This window comes from Saccopteryx bilineata, chromosome 2 (genome assembly GCF_036850765.1).
Source record: "Saccopteryx bilineata isolate mSacBil1 chromosome 2, mSacBil1_pri_phased_curated, whole genome shotgun sequence".
In the NCBI taxonomy this organism is placed as follows: Eukaryota; Metazoa; Chordata; class Mammalia; order Chiroptera; family Emballonuridae; genus Saccopteryx; species Saccopteryx bilineata.
This window is the reverse complement of record NC_089491.1, coordinates 52,120,429-52,146,662: the sequence shown is the minus strand read 5'-3', so window position 1 is coordinate 52,146,662 and position 26,234 is coordinate 52,120,429. Positions and strand designations below refer to the sequence as shown.

General features: G+C 40.8%; 1 protein-coding gene across 4 annotated transcripts in view; it reads left to right on the top strand.

Moving 5' to 3' along the window:
• Positions 1-26,234, top strand: part of PCSK5 (proprotein convertase subtilisin/kexin type 5) — a 458,607-nt gene that overhangs the window by 266,386 nt on the left and 165,987 nt on the right. For all 4 annotated transcript variants that reach the window (XM_066257063.1, XM_066257062.1, XM_066257065.1 and 1 more), the window contains exons 13-17: positions 7,995-8,131; positions 15,473-15,616; positions 20,713-20,815; positions 22,822-23,015; positions 26,131-26,215. In XM_066257063.1, coding sequence (XP_066113160.1) covers positions 7,995-8,131; positions 15,473-15,616; positions 20,713-20,815; positions 22,822-23,015; positions 26,131-26,215 — 663 coding nt within the window. The remainder of the gene's footprint in view (positions 1-7,994; positions 8,132-15,472; positions 15,617-20,712; positions 20,816-22,821; positions 23,016-26,130; positions 26,216-26,234) is intronic.

Genomic DNA, 26,234 nt, shown 5'->3' with positions numbered 1-26,234 from the left:
CAAATACCTGCCTGATGCTTCTTTTCAGCAAGCAAGGCCTTCAGGTGCACAATTACATGATTAGTGGAGGTCACACTAGCTGTTGTTACCAAAGCCAGAGATCTTTCTGTTGTTTTTCTTTCTTTACCGTTATTCATCGGCGTTGAACTTGAAAGAGCATCCAGGTGAAACGCCAAAGTGCAAAAGCTCTTCTGCCTCCAGCCCGCTCCATTGTAGAAAAACAATCTGCAGTTGATATTTGCTTGGAAAACTTAGTCTCCTCAGCCTTTCTGGGTTCTTCCTGCATATTTTTGGAATTTTTTTGTTGGCTTCCCCCAAAATGACTTCATTGAGGAAACTTGTGAGCAGAGGAGCTGTGGATTCCGTTTGTCACAGGCATTTGGGGGACGATGAGGTCACTGGCATCAGTTGCACATGCATTCTTCACCCGCGGACATCTGCTTTGCTCTTTGCAAAGTGCTGAACACAGTAGTGCTGCCTGACTTGTGTCAGAGAAAAAGAAACAGGCGCTTCACACGCTCAGTGATGAGCAGTCCTGAGGTTCACCTCAGTTTCCCCAATCAGGGACACCTGGAAGAGGGTTTGCACCCAGAGTACATCTCCTGGGTCTGGAGCATTTCTTGAACTGCAGCTCTTTCTTCTCTCTCCAATTCAGGAACATCAGTAGCCACCAAAATGAGATAGACAGATTGGAGTGGAGGAAGGGGGCTGGAGGCACCAGAGTTGCAAAGGATGTTATGAATTCATTTGTCTACAAGCAGCTCTCTCAAAGCAATGCTCTGAGCAGCTGACTCCTTAAATGTAAAACAGCTGTGGCCAGGTCCCAAAACCGCATGTGGCCACGTTCCAGGGCCTGGCTCCCCTGTCCTTGCTGTGCTTGACACTGGTAGCATCCCTCCTACTGAGGCAGCTAGGGAAAGATGGTTTCTTTTAGCATTTCCTCCTTCTGGCATATTCTGAAGCTTTAATTTTATGAGAGGAAATCTCTACTGAAAACCTCTCAATCCCAAACCTAGTGGCTAGGAATCCTTGTGTCCTGTCACCCTGGCCCTGTTTCAAAACACATTCCCAGGATCGGGAGCTAAGGACAAGAAGCATAGAAAAAGGTGGCAAGGAGTGAAGGGAAGGTCCCCTTAACTCCCAGTGTCCTTCCCGTTGGTCTGCAAGGCAGAACACTGGACCTCAGGGAAAGGTGACGAGGTCAGGTTTTAGAAGGAATTTGTGTGTCAGAGATTATTCATGAGAGCAATAATTAGTTCCCCTGTTGGACACTTATCTTTTCTTTAAAGATGCCAAGATTTCAGAAGACCACATAAAGCAAAGAACACTGTGCAGTTAGATAGGAATTCTGAAAGGTTTAAAACATAGTTTCCCTGATAGGGTCATCTGAGATGAAGAAGCAGAGCTGTGGTGGCACAATCATCCCCATTGGGTCTCTGTTTCTCCATGAGATGCAGCTCTTCACAGTGGTCTGTGTGTTGTTGGCTATTTTGAGAAGGCTGCTGAAAGCCAGCTCACACACACACACACACCCTTATGAGTGTAATGCTGGTGGCCAAGGCCAGGCAGGTCCGCATTGGATTCGGGCAGACAGTGGAGAAACTGCAGAGCCCGAAAGCATTGGGCCATTCCCTTTTAATAGAGTCTCGTAACGGCGGTGGAGTAAACAGATGGGGGAAACCGCTTCTCATGACAGCAGGCAAATTAACAGCAAAACAGCCCTTTGTAGTGGCAGGCAGGCAGTCCTCACCTCACAGCGGCAGGTCAGTGAGCCACCCTGAGAGCAAGCACCTGTAGCCTTACATAGACTATACACATGTGGCTCTGCCACGTGCTCACGCATCAATCATGCAAAGTACAAGGAGCAAACCTTATAGCTGTTTTCCCTACAATAAGGCAAAAATAAATATGTGGACAATGAGGACAAACCAGGGAGGGGAGACCTGCCCTTCCCTGATAACAGTGACTGTTTTCCTTTTCAGTATTGATAAAATTGGTATCATAATCTTGGGTACAGAAAATATTATCAATAAGAGTAAATTCCCCAAAGAAATACAGAGGCCATGACCAGCTTTTGAGAAGTCCTTATTTTCCTAGACATGTCTATGAGGAATTTCTTCAGTACTGTGTTTCACCTCAGCACAGCAATTCCTTGGGAATCAATTTCCCACAGTTGTTGGACCATCTGGAGCCCCTCAGTTCCTCCTTGTCCAGGCTGCTGGGCACTTGCTGGAACTCCTGTGGAGAATAGCTATTGAAGGAAGAACAGTTTACCCAAGCATCTGCAGGTGCTGAGCCCGGGAAGGCACTCAGCAACATTCAGAGCTAGTCCAATGTGGGTTTCGGGTCCATTCGCCCAGCAGGTGTTCATCCCTGGTGAGCGGGGTTGATAATTTAGTAGGTAGGCGGGAGCCCCAGTAAATAAAGTAGCCCCTGAATGGACCAGTGGTTAGTTCCTTCTCGTCCCTTTGTTTCCCCTGCCCTCCCACCCTCTTGTTCCCTTTCTTGGCCCGTACACCCTGCCTAACAGAAAGCCAAAATGAATAATCAGCACAAATTGTTTACTTCTGGGGAGAATATGGAGGTCCAGCATCGTGGGGGAAAGCTAGGTGGGCTTGGGTCCGATTAAAATGTTTTAAAGCAAGAGCAACTTTAGATATAAGCTTTTGTTCTATGACAATATTCAAAATTTTCCTTTGTAAACATTTTCAGACAAAAGCTTGTCTTATCAGATTCTTCCTTCACCTGCATTTGTTGTAAAATTATGAAAAGCTGCCATCATCTATCTTCCCCCTAAGTCTCCCCATCCCCCAACTCATTGAGTTTTAGATCAGTTTGCTGTATTGGCTCCCTGTTCCAAACTTTGGCCTCTGACTGAAAGCTGAAACATTGCCTCCCTTTCAAAATTCAATTACAGCTGAATATCTCTGCTTCTAATTATGCTCTTCAGTACAGAGGGGGTACACTTACTAAACTGCAAAACCTATAGCATTCTGTAATTAACTATGGTTCAATGTGGTGTTTGTCTTTGAATCATTTTTTGTCATTCTAAATGTCATGCTATACTCATGTGTTTGTGACTTATAGTACAGATTATACTTTTGCAGTGAAAATTTTTATTCCAATTAAGGCCTCCTCATGAGAACCTTCTTCCTTCATTCAAAAGAAGGAAGTTATAGCAGGGTATGTCTTGATTTCACCAGTTTTTATGTTTGACTTTGGAAAAGTGATTCTCTCATCGGAAAACAGGCCTAACAGTATCTGCCTCACAGGGTTGTTACAAGTATTAAATAAGATAACATAAAGCAAGTCCTCAGCACAGCCCCTGGCATAGTAAGTACTTAATAAGTGCTAACCTTTATTTAAGCTGTAGCTCCTCAAAGCACCTGGTCAATGACTCAATGAAGCACAGATGGCTGGGCTCCTGTCCCAGAGATTCTAATCCTGTGGGTCTGGGGTGAGGTCCATGAATTTGCATTTCTAATAAGCTCCCAGGTGATGCTGAAGCTGCTTGTCCACACACCACATTTTACATAGCGTCGATTTAGAAGATCATCCAGCTTTTTCATACACATTCTTATTATTTTCGTGTCATTAAAAGACTGAGCAGTCCATGCTGGATGCTGTGCAAGTAATTTATAAAAGAGTTTAAAATAGAAAGCAGATACTTAGATAAAAGTCGTTGACTATAAAATGGAATAAATCTTCAAGAAGATGAAGTACTTACGTCATATATCCACAAGTAGAAATGTATTTTGGAGTTGGCGAGTAATAGAATGCATACCAAAAGTTTAAAAAACTCATATATGTTTAGGAATTCAATACTTCTAGAACCAGTATCTTTCTCTCAACCTTTCTTCAAGAAGTTTTGTAGGTATGGAGAGACAAAAACCTAAGAGTGTGTTTTCGATACCTTATTTCAGAAGCAAATTATTTAAAACTCAAAAAGTTCATCTAAAGAGAATCAAAAACTAAAATACAGTTGAGCCAAATGAGTGCTTTAAACATTATGTAATCTTTACCTGAAATTGTGATAAAGCAGTTAAAATTATTTTAAATAGATAGCTTCCAAAAATATTTGTCTAATGTTTAATTCTATAGTGAACATAAATACTGTTTGCGTAGCAGTGGATGATTCTAAAATTAACATCCATTTACAATTTTAGGAATAATTTTATAACACATAGCTGTCAGTTTTTATAAAACGTCTTGTTAAATAATGGCTATAACATCCCAGAAGAATGTTGTAGGCTTAACAGATTGGCTAGACTCTTTAAGTGAGAAAGGGGACAAGAAGCTTATAGTAATTATATAAGTTATTTCCTGAGTTAATTCCTCAAAAGGATGTACTACCAGGCTCACAGGATATCCTGCTCGCAGGATAGGGCTGTGAGGCACCATTTCAATAACTGGGTATGTAATTTCTGCCAGCACATGCATGTGTCATTTCATTGAGCATGTGATGATGAAGTCAGCTCTGACAGAACAGGGTTCGACTGCAACAGGAGATGTGGATGCGGGCATGGGTTCATCTATTCCAGCTTTCAACACGCCCTGCTTTATTGACGTTTCATCTAAACAAGTGATGTTGGCACAGCACAGACATTCAAACTGGGCCTTGGACGTTTTAGTTCACATACAGAGACCACACAGTTAGAATCTCCGACGGGTTGACACTGGATTGTCTGGATCAAGTATGTTCTTTGCAACACAAATCAAGTAATGCTAAGGACATTACCTTTTGTTATGTGCAGGTGGCACAGTGTTTTTAAATGGTACGGTACGAAAAATAAATAGTTTTAAGTGCTAAATCAGAATTCAAATAAAAGACAGAGTGAAATTAGAAAGCTGAATGCCCAGTTAGTTGAAACAATAGCAATCAGTGTCTATTTCTCTCCCCATCAACTCTTAGCAAAATGGAATGATTGAGTTTGGCCGCATTTTAATTCCTCTATCCAACTTTAATGTTCCCATGAAATTAATGATCATTGCAGCTCTGCATAAAGTGAGAAGACCATGGGATAACTGGTAAGCCAGATAGACAAAGCCCATTTATATTCGAGTTTTGCAACACTTTTTGAATGCTGATTTATGAATATTTCTTCTTGGCACCCAATTTATACTTAATTTTTATTTCCAATGTGATTTAAAAGTGATTAGAAGCAGTGGAACGATTTTTTTCAAAAGTGGACAGGAAAGGGTGAAAGGGAAGAAACATAGGGTCTGCTAATCCAGCAGTCAAATAATTGACCCATGAGTAATTAAAAGTTGGCCGAGGCTGTGGAAACAAGATTGCCCCTCGTGTGATGGCAGCCTCCAGTCTCCTTTGTAGTTTTTGGACATGAGGCAAGGAGCCAAATGTGCTGTCTAAACTGTTTGGGAATTGCTTTTAAGTTCGGCACTCTTAGAAAGGTATTATGTGACAAGTTATTATTGCTTCAGTGCCCTCAAATGGCACAGTGGCCTCCACGAATTAGAGCCTAAATTAGAACTGTGGGTTAAGAAGTGGTTCTAGACTGGTTTTCCTCCTCCATCTGTTTCTGTGTCAACACAATCCCTCTAGTAACCTGTCCCTGGCAGGAAGGGCAGCATGAGAAAGCTCCTCTTTCCCCACCTCTGTGTCTCCTTTCGCCCAACAGATGCACTTTCTGGGTTTAACATGAAGAACTATGTGTGCGCGCGTGTGCAAGTCAATTATATAATGTCCCAGCAATTTCTTTCTGGCCAAGTCCAGTTTTAAGCCATAACCTTATGAAATGAGCTCTATTATGGTCATGCATGCATTGTAGGATCTCCATAAAATGTACTGTCATTACTTTATTGAAGATCAATGGTAGGCATGGAAACATTCATGTAAGGAGCCACTAATGCTATCCCTATTATTATGAGAGAAAGGTGCTGGATCCAATGAGATCCTCACTGAAACACCACACCCCTCTGTTCAGAGCTGAACTTGATAGATAATATATAGATATTCTTTAAAAGAGGAAGAGGGCTTTATATCCATGTAAGGTTTGAAAATTACTGCCTATCATTACGCCCATTATGGAGATTACCATAACATAGTTAAATATTCCAAAGAGCTGAGATGTTCTCTGGGGAGATCTATTCAACTTTAACTCAGCCTTTCCCAAATTTTTGGACATGGGACACTTTGAGAATGATGCTCAATAATTTTTTTCTTCTTTCAGTGACTCAGAAACATGTAGCAAGTGGTATTCCTGTTTTTTGTTTTTCTCCTGAGAATATTACTGCATGCCAGCTATTTACCTAACAGCCCACAGCTGTATCCTCCAACCATTCAGATTTAGAATGCAGTTGGCATTTTACAGGGAGCCCCAAACACATTGATAGTCATAAAAATCAGAATTCTGATATATTAAGTTACTAGATTAAACTAGTTATTTTTTTTTTGTTTTAAAAAGAGCACATTTTATCCTAAAAGGTAGATCTACATAGAAGATCATATTATAACCACCATTTTGCTTGGTGAACATGAAATTGAAAAAGGGGAGTTGACCGCATGGTCTGAATAGCCATCAACATTCACTGCCATGACCTTCACATTTGTCTCCACTGAAGGACAGATATGTCCCAGTAACTGGACATGGTTGCTCCTAAAACAGTGGTAGATGTATTTTTCCCTCTCTGTTCACCTTTCTGATTCTCAAATTATTTTTCTTATTTCTTTATTTTTTCAATAAAAATTACAGATGCACAGAATTTAAAAAGGAAAAGCTCTTTTAAAATCTCTGGCGCATGCCCCATCTTTCAGCTTCCACCTTCTAGGTCTCATCTCTACAGGGATCTTCCGGCTATATCTTCAGGTGGTTCTCTGCACATTATATGCCTATACACATGATAGGCCAACTTCTTAATATGCTAAGTTTATACATTATCTATTGATATCTCTTTTATCTTATGAGGATTCTATTTCCTTATTTTAATTTCCTTATATATTTTGTATCCCACAGAATTACATCACAGGAAACAAATCATTTATTTTGAAGTAGGAGATTTCATGTGGGGAATTAAAAACTCAGAAAATCATGAAAGGACCGGAAAACCAGAACCCATGCTAGAGTTTGAGGCATGACTCCCTGATCTGAATAAGATTAATAAGCAGTGATTTTACTGAGGTTTAATTTATATATAATACAACCTATTTTTTAATGTGACCAATTCTGTGAGTTTTAACATATCTATATGGTTGTATAACCATTTGCCATGACTTTCAAGATATAAAGCATTTTCATCACTCCTAAAGCTTCCACCATCATAGTCTACCAGCTTCCCTCCCAGTCCCTGACAACCCCTTGAGCCGTTTCTGTTTATCTTACCTTTTCTAGAATGTACTCTTTCTTATCTGATTTCTTTCACTCACTTTAGTGCTTTTGAAATTCATTCATGATATTACCAGGTCACTAGTTTTTATTACTGGATAGTATTTCATTGTATGAATGTGCCATAATTTATCCATCCATCCTCTGAAGGACATTTGCGTTATTAATAGTTTTGACCGCTATGAATAGAGCTGCTGTGAACATTCACAAGACATCCTTAGCATGGACATATGTCTTCACGTCTCTTGGGTGCATATCTGGGAGAGAGATTGTTGAGTTGTGTGCTAAGAACTGATAAACTTGTTTCTAGAGCAGCATCTCCATCTTCCATTCCCAACTGTAAGGAATTCCAGTTGCACCACATCTTAAATACTTGGAACAATCCGTCTTGTGGGTAAAATCTTAACCTAGTTTCACTGATTCCCCAATGGTTATGCCTTTTAGATTTGCCATCACATGGCAGGCCCCATGCAGGGTTCCCCGTGGGAGAACAATGAATAATATTCGGTTGCATCTACTGATCAGTGACATCCAGGGTGAATACGTACTGATGGATTTGAAAAAATCATTGATCATGATCTTGACTTCTTGACTTGACCCTCAATGGGTTTTAAATAATAGATAAAACAGTGGTTTATGGCTCTTTCCCAGGCTTTTTGATCACTCCATGGAAGGATTTAAAAACTGGGAGTTTATGACCATTCATTGCTGGGGGGAACGGGCTGCTGGAGACTGGATCCTTGAAGTCTACGACACTCCCTCTCAGCTGAGGAACTTCAAGACTCCAGGTAAGAACTTCCTGTCTAAATTTTGGTTTGCTGTGTAGAAACATTATGTATATTCTGGCCAAGGAGTTTTTATAATCATATATCAGCAGCATTCTTTTTCACGTGATCCTATGTTTTGAGTGATTTGCATGTAGTATTCCAGTTCTCAACATTATGATTTCAGAGGTAATAATTCAACAATAAGAAATAAAGAATAAGTATTGAGATGTAAGTACAGGATAAAACATGACAGCTATTGGTTGATATTTCATAATGCAGGACCCACATCTCTGACCAACCTTTCTCACATTCTTCATTCATAAGCCAGCCAGCCTTGCCCTCCTGTGGTGGTTTAGATTGCCTGGTCATAAGAGGAGATATGTTTCCATAGTTTATCTTTTTTCTGAGTTTACATTTACATTTCAGTACAGGCAAAACACTGATTTGGCCTATGCCAGCTAAACTGGTTACCACGAAAGAAAATGAATGATGGTATTCTGCTCCACTTGAACCTAGAAAAAGAAAACTTTCTTGATATGTAACAGGAAAAAAAACATGGAAATTATGATGTCAACAATGGTCTTTTCACATGGTCTCAAGCCCTTGTTGCTGCATGTGTCCTATTTTCCTCTTCATGAAGCTTATTTCTCACCTCAAAATGGGGGGGGGGGGTACAAATGCAACACAGGATGAGAGATTGCACAGTTTTTTTGCAACAGCCTATATTGCCTGTGACAGAGCCCTATGGAGGACTTGGCCCAGTAACAAATGATCTGTTCGATACGTAACCCAGCTTCCCACCCAGCTGTGGACACATGTTCAGTTGTCTGAAAAATTCATGCTTCTCCATGTTCTGTCCAATTCATCTGCAGAAGGATTAGGCTTCACAGTGAATTTAGGACTGACATCCCGTTCTATCTAGCCTTTTCCCGGTGGCAGAATAAATGAACCCAGACATTCTGTAACTGATTCAGGTAGCGTGGGCTGCGTAGAGAGGCGGAGGCATGCAGCGGAACACAGAGGTGAACGTGAGCATACATTACTTTCGTCCACCAGTCGGGGTTACTCATTCTGATAGGTCCATTTTTGATCACCCAATTTAGCCATCCCTTTCTCCTAATTCTGTGCTGCAGTTCATCAGCATGGCCACAGTGGTCCCATAATCAGAAAGATTAAAACCAGCATGGTGGCAAGGTCACAGTTAACGGCATAAAAGTTTTGATAAGAGCATCTGAGTCCAACTCACCTCTGGCACACAGCCTGAATATAATGCTTGCTGAAGTTTTATCCAGAAATCAGATGTTTGTCAACAAGGCAGGATTGATAGAAAACATTCAGATCAACTAGATCTTGGTTTCTAAACATTGTCACTTGCTTGTCATACATTTAGTTCCCAGGACCTGCGCCTCTCCTCTGAAGGCCATGCTCACTGTCCTGCTGTGCACATGTACTGGGTCATGACCCTTGGGGCAATGGCAGCTTGGTGACTGGGCTGTGCTCCTTTAACCAAAGGCAGCTCCCAGCTGACCATCAGCAGGTGTCACTACAGGGCTTTGTGTGGCTAGAGATCTGAGAGAAATAAACACTGTCAAAATGTGGCAGTTGTGTATCAAGTGGGGGGTTGGGGAGCAACCTAGGGTACGGACAGAAGGGGTACATTCTCTGTTCAGAATTGAGGACAGTTATAAAAGTCACTAGAAGTGACTGTGATCTTTATTATCACCTTGAACCAGTGGTTCTAAGAATGTCACTGATAAAATGTTCCTCCCTGCAAGAGCAAACTGCCCTGAGGGCACCTACCGATTGACCTGACATTTGTATGCAAGGGTCAGAGGCTCTGCCTGTAAATCTCTCTGGCCTCAAGGAGTCAGAGTCTATCCAATTTACTGTGAGCTCCTGTGTTGAAAGCTCTCTGCAGTAGCTCAGAAAGTCTAGATTGTTTGTTTCATAACATTGGCTTCTCCTTATACTATTTAAATGTTCACATTTAACCCCAGTCATCTCCAATCATTTTAGAGGTGTTCTTTTATGCCAGAAGAGAGATACAATGCTATTACTGGCCTGAGGTCAGAAGGCTTGAATAGAAGGCTTGAATAGAAACACATGATCTTTGGGTAGCCTTCCTTCCACCAACATTTTGGTTCAGGATTAGTCATAACTTTGGAAAAGAATTTTCTCTTTTCTGTGTGTGTGTGTGTGTGTGTGTGTGTGGTATGTGTACATGTGGTACAAATGCATGTGCACATATTTCTATCATTTCTAGGGTGTACATTCTTATAGAAGGTTTCTCTCTTGCTAATTAATAAGGATTTTTATCTTAAGCTACTAGATATTCAATTGGAGATGTAAAATTTTCTAACCCAATTAAATGGTGGAATCATTCCCAAGTATTGTGGTTTCTGGCTCCAAAAAGAATTTATACTTGTTTATTGTTTCTCCCCATTTGTACATTATTGAAATATATCTTAAAGATTTGGGGAGCAGTTATTTTTTGTTTTGTTGCACATTATACCTATCTTGGGCTGATTGCATTTATGTTAGCAAGTAAAATGCATTTTTCTTATTCTGTATTTACATGGCTGTTTCTTAACACAAAGTTGCAGTAGCAACTGCAAAGTCTTCTACAGAATTCAGCAAGTGAAAAGAAGTGGTAGAGAAGAAAAAAGAATGAAAGCCCAAATATGGCAGCATTTGATGTGACAGAGGTTCTAAGGAAATAAAATTACATAGTAAGTAAAAAGTAAGAGATGGAGTACCCAGCAAAGTTATCCTCAGTGGACTTATGAAGTACTCAGAAATGGCACACAGGGAAATAATCAGTTATGGAGCTGCACTCTTCAAAGCACTTATGAGGGAACAATTTTAGATCTAAAATAATTATAAATTAAATGAACCAGGTTCTAAGGTGACTGATGGATCGGATGTCCTGTGATGTCCTTGTGTTGCATGCTGCATTTGTACACTTGAGAGATGCTATAGGGAAAAGGGTTTCTCTTTTGCATTGCTGCCTACAGGCAGTCATTCATTTCTACCTAATGCATACCACTCGGAATTCTGAGATCACACAGCACCCTGACTATGAAAAGAATATTCACTAGCAATTGAGTCTAAAGAAAAGCTGGCAGAGGGCAAACTACATGTGCACCAATGTGCTGACCCAGCGCAAATGTCAAGACAGTGTGGCACAGAATAATGTAGTTCAATTTTAAATGTCAGGATCCTAAACTCTTGGAAACGAACAGGAAGGCAGTATTATATAATGGTTTACAAACACAGGATTTGGGTTCAGAATCTATTTTTAATTGAGATACAATTAGCATATAACATATTAGTTTCAGGTGAACAACATAATGATTCAAAATTTGTATGTATTGTGAAACGATCACCACAAGAACTCTAGATAATGTCCATCACCTCATAGTAACGGAATTTTTTCATGTAATAAGAAATGTATTCTTCTAGTGCCTTTCAAATATACAATACAATATTTTTACCTTGGTCACAATGCTGTATATATATATTTTTTTTTCTGTATTTTTCTGAAGCCGGAAAAGGGGAGAGACAGACAGACTCCCGCATACACCCGACCGGGATCTACCCGGCACGCCCACCAGGGGGCAACGCTCTGCCCCTCCGGGGCGTCACTCTGTTGCGACCAGAGCCACTCTAGTGCCTGGGGCAGAGGCCAAGGAGCCATCCCAGCGCCCCGGTCATCTTTGCTCCAGTGGAGCCTCGGCTGCAGGAGGGGAAGAGAGAGACAGAGAGGAAGGAGAGGGGGAGGGGTGGAGAAGCAAATGGGCGCTTCTCCTGTGTGCCCTGGCCGGAAATCGAACCCAGGACTTCTGCACACCAGGCTGACACTCTACCACTGAGCCAACCAGCCAGGGCCACAATGCTGTATATTATATCTCCGAGACTTATTTTAAAGTAGAAGTGGAAGTTTGTACCTTTTGACCCCCTTCACCTATTTCACCCACTCTCTGATTTTCTGCTTTTGGCAACCAACACCTTGTTCTCTGGTCTGTGAGCTTGGTTCTTATGTGTGTGTTATTATTGTGTTTTAAGATTCCACATATAAGTGAGATCATGTCGTATTTGTCTTTATTAGACTTTTTTTTTATTCAAACATTAAACATTTTGCTCATGTCATGTTGCGGTGACTTTGATCAGTAAAAGTTCATAGGTTTCAGGTAAACTTCTCTACAGCATTTGAACTGTTGATTGTGTTGGGTTTTTTACACTTAGCAAAATGTCCTCAAGGTCCATCCATATTGTTCCAAATGGCAAGATTTCCTTTTTATGGCTGAATAATTTTCCACTGTGTGTGTGTGTGTGTGTGTGTGTGTGTACACAGTTTCTTTATCCATTCATATACCAATGGAAACCTAGGTTGCTTCTATGTCTTGGCTACTAGAAGTACTGCTACAGTGAACATGAGGATGTATGTATAATTCTGAGTTAATGTTTTAATTTTTTTGGATAAACACCTAGAAATGGAATTGCTGGACTATATGGTGGTGCTATTTTTAATTTTTTGAGAACCCTCCCTGCTGTTTTTCATAGTGACTGCACCAATTTATATCCCCTCCCACAGTGCACAAGATTCCATTTTCCACATCTTTGCCAACACATATTTTTTTCTTTTTTTTTTACAGGGACAGAGATAGAGTCAGAGAGAGGGATAGATAGGGACAGACAGACAGACAGGAACGGATAGATGAGAAGCATTAATTATCAGTTTTTCATTTTGACACCTTAGTTGTTCATTGATTGCTTTCTCATATGTGCCTTGACCATGGGCCGTCAGCAGACTGAGTAACCCCTTGCTGGAGCCAGCGACCTTGGGTCCAAGCTGGTGAGCTTTGCTCAAACCAGATGAGCCCGCGTTCAAGCTGGCGACCTCGGGTCCAAGCTGGTGAGCTTTGCTCAAACCAGATGAGCCCGTGCTCAAGCTGGCGACCTTGGGGTCTTGAACCTGCGTCCTCCACATCCCAGTCCGACGCTCTATCAGCACTGTACCACCACCTAGTCAGGCAACACTTACTATTTCTTGTCTTTTTGATAATGCCATTCTAAGAAGTGTGAGGTGATAACCACATTGTGGTTTTTATCTGTATATCTCTATTGATTAGTGAGACCTAATGTTAGCAACACAATTGTTGCTCATCTCTCTGCTGCCCTCTTATTTGGGTTAAGTGATATTGTCAGGTTAAAAAAGGCCTTCAGGGAAAGAGTTAATCATATTAAGAGTCACATGAACCTCTTTTTCTTTTTTTTATGAAAATTTTGTCACTAGCATTGCTCTGCCCAGGGCTAACCCAGCTCTTAACAGTGCCCCCACCCCAGAGAGATTACATCAGTTACTCAGTCTACTGGAAAACCAGGACAAAATTTTCTCTCCAAATAAGAAAAAACAAAAAACCTGCCACTTCTCATGGTAGGATGGACAAGCATTTGTATATCATCTATATGTCCACATCTGTCTATCTTCTACCTAATTATCTACCAGTCTAGTTTCTTCTGTAGCAAGACTCAGCAGCTTATTAAACATGAGTACCGCCCTGGCCGGTTGGCTCAGCGGTAGAGCGTCGGCCTGGCGTGCGGAGGACCCGGGTTCGATTCCCAGCCAGGGCACATAGGAAAAGCGCCCATTTGCTTCTCCATCCCCCACCCCCTCCTTCCTCTCTGTTTCTCTCTTCCCCTCCCGCAGCCAAGGCTCCATTGGAGCAAAGATGGCCCGGGCGCTGGGGTTGGCTCCTTGGCCTCTGCCCCAGGCGCTAGAGTGGCTCTGGTTGCGGCAGAGCGACGCCCCGGAGGGGCAGAGCATCGCCCCCTGGTGGGCAGAGCATCGCCCCTGGTGGGCGTGCTGGGTGGATCCCGGTCGGGCGCATGCGGGAGTCTGTCTGACTGTTTCTCCCTGTTTCCAGCTTCAGAAAAAAAACAAAAAAAAAACAAAAAAAAAACATGAGTACCATAATGGAAACCAAGCAGTCCCTCCTGGTGCCATGATGTGAGAGCCATTGTGAGTGAAGGAAACAGAGGCTGGGAGATGGGTATACAGAATGGGTGAGAGTTTCAGGAAGTCTGGGCAAGTTAGCTGATTAAGCAACAGTTTTTGTATGTTTATTTTTTTACTGAATTTGTTTAGTTCTAAATGTTTTTGTTTTTTTTTTGGTTGAGTCTTTTATATATATCCTGCCATCTGAAAATAGTGACAATTTTACTTTTTTTTTAGGTAGATGTCTCATTACTTTTTCTTGACTAATTGCTCTGGTTAAGACTTCCAATTCTATGTTGACTATAAGTGGCAAAAGTGGACATCCTTGTTTTGTACCTGACCTTAGAGGAAAAGCTTTTAGTTTTTCACCGAGTATGATGTTAGCTGTCATATGGCCTTTATTATGTTGAGGTACATCCCATCTCTATCTAGTTTGTTGGTAGTTTTTATGAAAAGTGGATGTTAATTTTTGTCAAGTGCTTTTTCTGCATCTATTGGGGTAATCATATGATTTTTATCTTTCATTTTGTTAGTGTGGTAGATCACATTGATTGTTTTGCAGATGTTGTATCATCCTTGTATCCCTGGAATAAATCCCAATAGATCATGATGTATGATCTTTTTAATGTTATGGAATTGGGTTAGTTAACAATTTTGTTAAGGATTTTTACATCTATGTTCATCACGATATTGGCCTGTAATCTTGTGTTGTCCTTGTCTGATTTTACTATCAGGGTAAATGCTGGCCTCATAAAATGAGATTTGAGATGTTCTCTTCCTTTCTGTCTCTTTGGAAGAAATTTCACTTTTGTGTATGTGTGTGTGTGTTTGTGTATATGTGGTATACATGCACATGCGCATATTTCTATCATTTATAGGATGTACATCCCTATAGAAGGTTTCTCTCGCTAATTAATGAGGAATTTTATATTAAGGTACTAGATATTCAATTGGAGAGTCTTTTAAATATCCATAATTTGAAATTTAGCCCAGCAATCTGAGGTGTTTTTGTTTCTCAGTCCACCTATGAATGCTGATTAAATCAAGGCCTATCCAGTAATTGGTACTATATATATATGTGTGTGTGTGTGTGTGTGTGTGTGTGTATTTATATACATACATACATATGCATGTATATATATGTATGTATGTATATAGTGTATGAATTAGAAAAATGTGATTTCTGCAACCAGTGGTAAATGTGTACTTGTAGACCTGCATCTGCTGTAATGATTCATAGGAATCTGTTTCCCACAATTCTCCCACTGATGCTTTTTCTTAGGTGAAAAGGAATTAAAGGACTTACTTACAAGCCTAAAGAGTGAATATTTGGTCATGCTGTGCTTTTATTGTTGTTTCCCAAGGTAAATTGAAAGAATGGTCTTTGGTCCTCTATGGCACCTCTGTGCAGCCATACTCACCAACCAACGAGTTTCCTAAAGTGGAACGTGTTCGCTACAGCAGAGTCGAAGACCCGACAGACGACTATGGTACAGAGGATTATGCAGGTGAGCTGGTTCCCATCAGGGACACAGGCTAAGGAAGGACACTAATGCAACATCCCACCATGCAGAAATAAACTTGTATGCATATTCTAATATATTTTCCTCATCTTTTCTATTCCCCCAAGTATTATATGTGTATATTTATATATTCAAATATCTGGTTTTTTCCATCATAGCTAAACCACATTGTATATAGAGTTTTCATATTCTTCTTTTTCTTAAATTATTAAGAAAAAGCCCTGTCTGTATACCTTGGTTGGAGCATCGTCCTAGAGCACAGAGGTTGCCGGTTCGATCCCCGGTCAGGGCATATACAGGGACAGATATTCCTGTCTCTCTCCTTTCCCCTCTAAAATCAATAAAGTAAACATTTAAAAAAAATATTATGAACATATTTCCCTGTTGTCAAATATCCTAAGGACAAATATTTAAAAGACAGCATAATTGTCCATAATATGATTGTACTATAATATATTTAACCCATAATCTGGGATGTATCATTTGTTTAGAGTTTTACACAAGTTTAAACAGAGTTTGGATTAATATAATTATTTCAGTCTTTGTCAATATTTTAATTTTTTTTTTATTTTTCTGAAGCTGGAAACGGGGAGGCAGTCAGACAGACTCCTGCATGCGCCCGACCGGGATCCACCCGGCATACCCACCAGGGGGCAACGCTCTGCCCATCTTGGGGCATCGCTCTGCTGCAATCAGAGCCATTCTAGCGCCTGAGGCAGAGGCCACAGAGCCATCCTCAGCGCCCGAGCAAACTTTGCTCCAGTGGAGCCTTGGCTGTGGGAGGGGAAGAGAGAGACAGAGAGGAAGGAGAGGGGGAGGGGTGGAGAAGCAGATGGGCGCTTCTCCTGTGTGCCCTGGTCAGGAATCGAACCCGGGACTCCTGCATGCCAGGCCAATGCTCTACCACTGAGCCAACCAGCCAGGGCCAATATCTTTAATTTTTTTATAGTAGAATAGGTATTTATCAGTTTTAAGGCTTGGATAAGTTTGGTCACATTACTTTCTAGACAAAGATGTACCTACCAGTCTACACTGTGACCAGCTGTGCAAGTGTTTACTGCACTCATTCCTGCAAGCATTAAGTAGAAAGAAAACAGAAAAGTAAAAATGAAAAGAATACTTTCAAATTTTTATAGCTTTGACTGCTAGTAAATCTAAACATTTTTTTCTCTGTAAAGTAGGTCCTCAAATAATGTTGTTTCATTCATTATATAACATTGATGAGATGCTATAGGAACTTCTCTTTTTTATATCAACTAGCCTATGGTAAAATTGGCATCCTTCTACATCATTTTGCTGTAGTTCCAAGAATCTATCAACGACATTGAGGATTTGACTGTAGTTCTTCTCTGAACTAAATACAACTCTCTTTTACCCATTATTTTCAAAGTGACAGCAATGTTCTTATCTATAAGAATTCTTTGTATATTATTGCCTCTCATAGGTCTCATCTTGGCTGAAAACATTTCCTCAGTTATCACTTGTTTCTGAAATTTTGTTTGTGTGTTCTAACAGAAAAAGAAAATTGGAGCGTAGGGTTTATATTTTCCGATAATAACATCTGTGATTTTTTTAACAGAGGGTTTATCTTTTAAAATCAGCTAAATATTTACATGCTTTTTTTTGTAATCTCTGATTTTTACATTCACTCATTAATTCATCTGAAACTTACTTTGGTTTATGATATGTAGTGTGAATTGAAGTCCTGTATTTTCCATACAGATTTAAATCATTGGCTCAGTTACCATCCTGTTGTAATAATTTAGGATCTTTTATTTATAGCAATATAGTGAAGTGCTTATCCAGGGTGTCTTCTGGTACCACATTTTCTGATTGATCAATCAGAAATTTCTGATCAATCAGAAATTCTTAGACTGATGGCACCCACTGTTTATTTTTAATTCATGATATATATTTAATACCTGTTGAACATACATCTGCTGCTTGTTTTCATAGAAATTCTTAAGTTTCCCTTTAAAAATCCCATTGGAATCTAATTTGAATTGACATGCAATATAACAGAAGACTTGTTTTTACAATATACAGTCTTTCCATACAAAACACAGACTATGTCCTATTTGATTGAAATATTTTAATTTTATGTCGTGTTATTCCTGTTAGCATTATTCCTGTTTTGAGTCTTGTTGCTATTGTAGTGGAAAGTATTCCATATTTTCTACCTAATACTATAAGCTGGTATCTAGGAATTTATTGGCTGTTGGATATTTATATTTATTCAACCATGTTGCTTAACTCTCGTGCTAATTTGTATGTTTTAAAGTTGATGTTCTGGGACTATGTACTATAGCCGTATCATCTACAATTTCTCTCTCCTTCCCAGTGTATTTCTGCTTCCTGCCTTGCATTAGCTACCATTTCCAATAGCTATGGGATATGATATATAACACTAATGAACAAAGCTTCTTCTAATACAGAACTGTTGGTAAATGACAATTTTTTTTTTTTTGTATTTTTCTGAAGCTGGAAACAGGGAGAGATAGACAGACTCCCGCATGCGCCCGACCGGGATCCACCCGGCACGCCCACCAGGGGCTATGCTCTGCCCACCAGGGGGTGATGCTCTGCCCCTCCTGGGCATCGCTCTGCTGCGACCAGAGCCACTTCAGCGCCTGGGGCAGAGGCCAAGGAGCCATCCCCAGCGCCTGGAGCCATTTTTGCTCCAATGGAGCCTTGGCTGCGGGAGGGGAAGAGAGAGACAGAGAGGAAGGATGGGGCGGGGGTGGAGAAGCAAATGGGCGCTTCTCCTATGTGCCCTGGCCGGGAATCGAACCCGAGTCCCCCGCACGCCAGACCGACGCTCTACCACTGAGCCAACAGGCCAGGGCCGGTAAATGACAATTTAATATACCTTTAGAAGACATTTTTTTTTCCTGTAGCTCTCTAAAAGTCTTTTCCTAGATACTAAAAAGTACTTTAATTACCTTAATGGAATATATATATGGCTCCTTCTATTCTAAACAGGTAGTATTCCATAATCAATAGTAAGCTTAGAAAATTCATCCAATTGAGCTAACCAGAGCTAGACTGTGTTAAATTTTGTCTTATTTTGCACAGAGCTTATAACATTATTATTCATATTATAACTAAAAAGCCATTTTGTTTTCTCAGATAGGAGAAAGCCTATCCAAAAACATAAATGGAGCATAATATGTGCCTTATGGTATGTTTCCGATTCAAATTTTGGTAATGTTAAAATTCTGAACAGTTACACATTTTTATGGTTTTTCTCATGACATCTTCAAAATGTCCACATTGGCACTTGTGGGAAAACAAAAACAATTATTTCATTATTACCCTGCAACTTAAAATTCTAATTTGCATCTGGGACCATTTAAGATTCTAAAGAAACAGCACAGCATGTAAACTGTTTTACCACACAAAGCCCTTCCACACAAAACAAGAATAAATTTTAGGGTAGGGGTGTTAATTGTAGAAATCATCTGGTGAAAATTTACGGCCACCCATGACTCCTTTTCTTTGGAAACTGTGATTTTTACTTTTATAGAGAAGTCAGGCTGTCCAAAGGCACAAATGGCATTATCATAACCAGATCCCTGTAGTGTTTCATTGAATTCCAGGGACTGTCAGACCCAGAGCTGGTTGAATTTCAATCCTTATACAGAAGAGTCACCCTCTTCTTGTGCACCATGGCAGACAGCTAAACTGTCCTAAGTTGTACTAATTTAGAGATCAATGTTAAGGCTTTTGGGAAAAGAGATGAACAATACTGTCAAGTCACTCATGTAATTAATCAGAAATATAATTCAAGTTTGCAGCACTTCAAAATGACTTGTTTTCAATCAGATCAAAAGGTCATCATTAGTAGATGATCTTCTCTAAGTAGGAGACCTGGACTAAAAATCAGGGTATAGGCTGATACCAACTCTTCCAGCTGTCTGATGCTGGGCAAACCATTGTAACTCTTGGAAAATCTGTTTTCTTGCTAGTAAAATGAAGGTGTTGACTAGTAGACTTTTCTAAGTCATTCTTCCCCAGTTCCACCATTTCATTTTTCCATAGTCCCATAATGACTAAAGGAGATTGTTTCAACACTTAAGTCCTTTTGATTAAAATAAGTATGGTTTAAAACACTTCTGGCACCAGTAAGGTACTATTCATGTATTTCATGTAATCTGTTTACTGGTAGTTAAAATCATATGAATTTTCAATGGGAAAGAGCTGGAAATTATGAGGCTGAATCTCCCAAAATATGGAGAACAAGAAAAAGGGGAGTTAGTTCAATAGAATAAAATGTCTTTAACTATCCTGTCATTAGAAAGCATTTTGTCAATCACCAAATAGTTCCATTGGAATATTTTTCTGACTATGCATTCTCTCTAGTGCTGTACCAAAGAAGACATAACAGGAGAGATTAGGAACCTTCATCCCAGGTCTGGAATTCTTTAAGCTTGATCGCATTTTAAAATTTATGCATCGTTTTCTTTTGTTGAGTTGCCCATTGGCCTGTGGGTAGGATGCAATTTTAAATCTATTATCTGTGCCTGGAGTACCTGCTTTGTAATCCAAGACTAGATGCTGATAAGCTTGTGCCAGATGCCATAATGTTCTTGCTAGCTACAATATCTCAGAGGTATTCAGTGGCTTTAATGACCTTGGAAAAGACAGGCAATCTGGTCCCAAGCACTGAATAATAACCTTTTTTTTTTTCTTTTCTGTCAACAGCTTAACTTCTCATTTTTCTGTAAAACCAACATTTTTATCATTACACATGTTTAATTGCAGTCGTTTTTTTCCATTTACTGCAGTGGCATTGTTCATTTGAGTTCTCAGATATTTGTTGTCTCCCACAAGGCAGCCATATGTGCTTTGAAGACCAGGCCATGACTAGGATTTACATTCTTGATACTTAGGTAATTGAGGTTTTCCCCCAAAAAGTCAGGAGTTCATCTCTAAGCTTAAAGCCACACTGAACATCTTTCCTCCATCTTAAAGACAGGCTCACTGCTTATAAAAAAACAATCTTACTTTATACAAAATTCAAGGTAAAGCCAACCTACTTAAAATCATCTTCTCTAAGTATTCTAATTTCTTTTGCTAAGGTCCCTGTGACCCTGAGTGCAGTGAGGTCGGCTGTGACGGGCCAGGACCGGACCACTGCAATGACTGTTTGCACTACTACTACAAGCTGAAAAATAACACAAGGTAAGAGAGAGGCCAAGTCACATCCCTAACAGCGTGCCCCAGGTGTTCCCGGGAGCTCCCACAGGGTCACTGTGGGAGACATCCCGATGTCCCTCCACCAGGATCTAAAATCACGGAACAGATGCTGCTGCACAAGACCACTGCCTCCTCATGTAGTTCAAAGTGGTGAAACCCACACTGAACTACAAAATCTGCCTGGAGAGAAAAAAGAATAGATACATTTAAAACACGGTGTTGGAGGAGAGCTCGTCAGAAATTCAGAACCGCCAGAAAGAAAAGCACTGTGGCTCTTCAAGCAAATTAAGCCTGAAACATGGACAGAGGCAAAAATGACAAAACTGAAGCTGTCCTACTTTGGGTGCATCACGGGAAGGCAGGGTTCCTGGGAAAGTAGAAGGCAGCAGGAAAAGAGGAAGACCAGACATGAGATGGGCTGACTCCATAAAAGAATCCATAGGCAGGAGTCTACAGGACATTGTGGACACCGCTCATTCAAGAGTTGTCAGGAGTCAGAGCTGACTCAGTAGAACATAATAAGTACATGTCATTAAACCTGCCAATCTCTTTTCTCGCATTGGAAGGATGGTGGGAGGGACTGGCTACGCGTGTGCTTGGTCTTCCCCTCAGTGCTTTTCCACCCTGCTGACATTCGATGCCACAGCTGCCTCTTCCCTTCATGGAAATGCCAGTGCATGGGCCACACGGGCACACTCCCACATCCTCCCGTGTGCAAACTCTTGGTGTGGCAAAGATGCTGGTCTCTGCTCTGGGCACCAGGACTGCCCTGCTCTGACCCTGTGCCCTGGCTTCTGCCTCGAGGTGTGTAGATGCGTTTCTAAGGGCAGGGCCATGGAACAGTGACTGTCTCGACAGAGGCCACACTCTCCGGCCATGACTCACATCCCGGCCACCTCTCCCTCCTCCTTCAGGCAGGGACTCACTCCAGGGAATTGACTGGTGGCAGCTCCAGTTACCCAGGCACAGACCTGTTTCAATCCCTGTTTACATCCTTCTTGGAATTTAAATTCCTTAAAGGAAAGGTCCTTGACTACTCAGCACCTCTATTATCTCCTAGATTTATTAGCAAAATGCCTGTCATGTAATTGGTACTTGGTAAATATTTGTTGAATGAATAAATAAAGCCTCTGTCCATCAATTAAACTTTGAAAAAGAAAAACTTTGTATGTCATTAGCAATATAAATGTAAATATTGATGTTAATTTAGGCAACAACATATAATCACCACCAGCCACATACACTCCATATGACAAACACGTAAAAATAGAAGCAACCCATTATGAGTGACCTTTTTGTATAAAGTCATGGTTCCCACATATTTCCCCTTTAACTCAATGCTGTAACCTTCCTACTGAGACTCAATTTCTAATCAGCATCCCCCTTTGAAGAGCTAGAACCGAACTGGAAAGTGATTTGGACCAAGGCATGCCTTACTTGGTGGACTCAGTACAGCGTACCTGCTTTGCTGTGTCAGAACCGTGCACAGGATAAACTGTTTTAACCAACAGCCCTGGGCCCTTTGGATGTGGCATCACTTACCATCATTCTTTTTCTTTTTTTTTTTTTCTTTTTTTGACAGAGACAGAGAGAGGGATAGATGGGGACAGACAGACAGGAACAGAGAGAGATGAGAGGCATCAAGTTTTCATTGTGGCACTTTAGTTGTTCATTGATTGCTTTCTCATATGTGCCTTGATGGCGGGGGGGGGGGTTATAGCAGAGCAAGTGACATCTTGCTCAAGCCAGCGACCTTGGCTTGCTCAAACCAGATAAGCCGGCACTCAAGCTGGTGACCTCGAGGTTTCAAACCTGGGTCCTCCGCATCCCAGTCCAACACTCTGTCCACTGAACCACCACCTGGTCAGGCTACCATCATTCTTTAGAAAGGGTTTTTAGACTGGCGACAGCTATTTGTTCAGTACCTCCAAGAGAATGCTGGGGAATAAGGTCACTGGTGATGCTGGCCTTCTTATTGTCCCCCAACACAGGATCTGTGTCTCCAGCTGTCCCCCTGGCCACTACCATGCTGACAAGAAGCGATGCAGGAAGTGTGCTCCCAACTGCGAGTCCTGCTTTGGCAGCCACGGCGACCAGTGCCTGTCCTGTAAACACGGATACTTCCTGAATGAAGAAACCAACAGCTGTGTTACTCACTGCCCTGACGGATCCTATCAGGACACCAGTGAGTTGATTTCAAATATTTGGGTTTAAGAGAACAAATGGAAGGTTTTCACTTGAGTGACCTTGGGAGGAATAATCCTCCTCTGTGAAATCTAGGCCAGGATCTAGTCCAAAAATATTTTTAAGAGAACAGTTAGAATTGTTTTATAAAAAAAGAATGTATATAAAAAGGCCTATTACTAACTGTGTCGGGAGTCCTCAGGCCCATACCCACGTTCAGTAAGTTGCTAGGAATACCCACCAGGCTCAACATAGAGTTGTGCTTATGTATACATTATGATTAATCACAGCAAAAGGCTACAAAGCAAAATCAGCAAAGGGAAAAGACTCATGGGAAAGAAGCCCAAGCTTTCACTTTCTCCTGGTGGAGTCACACAGGATACAATTAGTTTTCCCAGTGACAATTTATGACAATGTGTGTGAAAGGGAACCTACTTAGGGAGTCAGTCAGTGCTGGGAATTGTTACTGGGCAGTGGTCCTGAAAGCACCCTCTGCCGACCCTTACCAAAATTTCAAACTCCTAAAAGGGAAGGTGTTCACAACCAGTTTAGGCATCATGAGCCACTCTTCTCTGTTAGGATGGTGGAGACCCTCCTGAAATCCACTCTCCCAAGCTTGTAAGTAGGCTTTCAGAAGAAAGCAGCCAGGCCTGCTCTTTCCTGCACACTCACCAAAGGAACCAGGGCAGTGCGATACCACAGTACGCTTTTCAGAGAGTTTAAAAAACATGACTTTCGTGTAACGTAGAATGAACACAATCCAAGATTTACTTAATCCCTTAATGCAGGAACCTTCACGGCAACAAATGGGTTTGGAGACTACTGGGTACATAACCCACTGGGAAAGGCAAGGTCAAATCCATTTGCTGAGTTAGAGACGAATAATTTGTCATGACAAGCAATACGACTAGAATTTGGGGGTTATTTTTTCAAGTGGACAGATACTATTTGCAAGTGTATCAAAAATCTATAAATTATGATATACTTCAGAGTTCGGGGGCTAATTAACCCGCTTTAGTAAAGAGACAAAAGTCCATTCTCTAGAGAACTAAATAAACCTGGGGCATGCCTAGCTGTCAGTGCTCTGGTGTGGCCCTGTAAAGGGCGACAGGTATCTTTTGCTTTATTTCTGAATTCTCAATAATTTGTCTTAAAAAGGGTATTACACCATGGTATGTGATGACCCTACAATTTCATGTTTCTGCCCAATCTGAGAGAGAAGGAAACCCAAGTGTAAAGTAACAAAAGTTGTGTTTCTCAAAGTCAAGCAAGAATTTTGCAGTGAATACTCTTGCTTTTTAAGAAGTCAGATTCTCTCTCGATTCCAAGGCCCACGTTTCTCTCTGTGGTAGACGGAGTGAAGCAGACAGAGCTTAACCTCTGGAGCAATGGGTGGTATTCCCATGTAGTTCTTATTTTCCCCAAAATTTGGAACATGAGCTACAACTTAATGGAGAAAGAAGAAAATAGGAGCGGGGAAGGGGAATAAGAGAAGCAAGCAGTATTCCTTGGGGAAAAAAAAAAGTCAAAATTTTATCCAGAAGGTTGAACCTTGAAAAAGAAATTTTATTCTGGATGCTCCTGTCGTATTGCTCCTGTCATACGACAGGAGCAGGACAACTGAGTCCATTTTTCCAGAATCTGAAAGGAGGGTATAAGGAGGGCTGTTCAAACAATCACTTTGCTGATAAGAGCAGCCTATGCATCTCTCCTCCTAATTGCCTTGTGTTATATATAGTTCCTCTTTCAAGGTGTCTATTTACATACCACTTCGTGACCATGCGGGATCATTGACTAGTAATAATTACTGCCAGCACATTTACAGTACTTTAAAGTTCATACAGCTCCCTTGAATAATTTCAGTAAATCCTCAAGACAAACTGAGATTATAGACATTATTTGTAATCTATAGTCCATAGACAGACCTTGCCATTGGCTATAGGAAAGGCTAAAAGCAGAACACAGATCTCAGTTCTTTGACTTCTGACCCTCTGCCATGTCCAGTATTCTCAGTGACACAATGTGGGGGGAGGCCACGTGGACACTACCAGAGGTCCATCTTGTATGCTGAGGGGCATAGACTTGTGAAAGAAGACAGGCCTGCAGGATGTCTGCATAGGGATCATTAAATCAGTGTCTCTCTGTGGAACCCTGAAGAACCCCAACATTTCAAGAGGAGATGGAGAAAGAGAACCCTATGAACAAAGTCTCATTCAATTCTACACATACAATGTGATTATGATCACTTGCATCTCTTGAGAAGGTATCAAGTCTCCAGAAAAATTTCACCTGAAATGAAAGACCTTTCTTAAAATAGCAAATCAACATTTTCACTATACAGCAATTGTGCATTTGCCATTTTTTTCCTAATGGAGGCCTGTGTTTGGTATTAAACAGGAAAGCTAATATTTACAGTATATCTGTTCAATCAAATATACTGCTTACAAAAATTAGGGGATATTTCACAATGAATATGAAGATATAAAATATCCCCTAATTTTTGTGAGAAGTATAGATTGCTATTTCCAGAACGCAAACATTATCGGAAATGTAATGTTATATCAATTCCACAGCCACAGTAATGTAAGTACAAGATAACTATTCTAGACAATGCAAGAAACAATCCTTACCTCGCTATCTTAAATGTAGGTCCTTTTATTATAGAGTTCATCAGAGTAGTCCTGGAAGCTGTGAGTGTGGGGTCTGTCATTCCTTTCCACAGGCTTTGCTCCTCAACCCTTACATAGCTTTGCCCCAGCTCCAATAATGGGATTTTCATTGTCGGAAGCTAAGGAACCCTGCTCGGGAGACAGGATGGGAAGAGAAGGGAAAAGCCAGCACACTACTTAAGAATTAAGTGCACTGTAGTTGTCTTGTCTGCAAAATGATAGATATCTCTAAGGTATTTGCCAATGCTGCAATTCCTACCTGTGTGTTTGGTTTGCTGAGAAATGATAGCAAATGTTGACTATGGGGCTTCTCCTGCAGTTTTCTGCTCAAGGCCAAGTGTACTGTGTACTAGAGCATACATTAGCAAACGTTAGAGTATCTCCACATGCTTTTATGGAATCCAATTGACCACCTAATTTATAACTTTGTTATTTTTTTTTTAACAGAGAAAAATCTTTGCCGGAAATGCAGTGAAAACTGCAAGACATGTACTGAATCACACAACTGTACAGAATGTAGGGATGGGTTAAGGTAAGGCACTGAAGGGCTG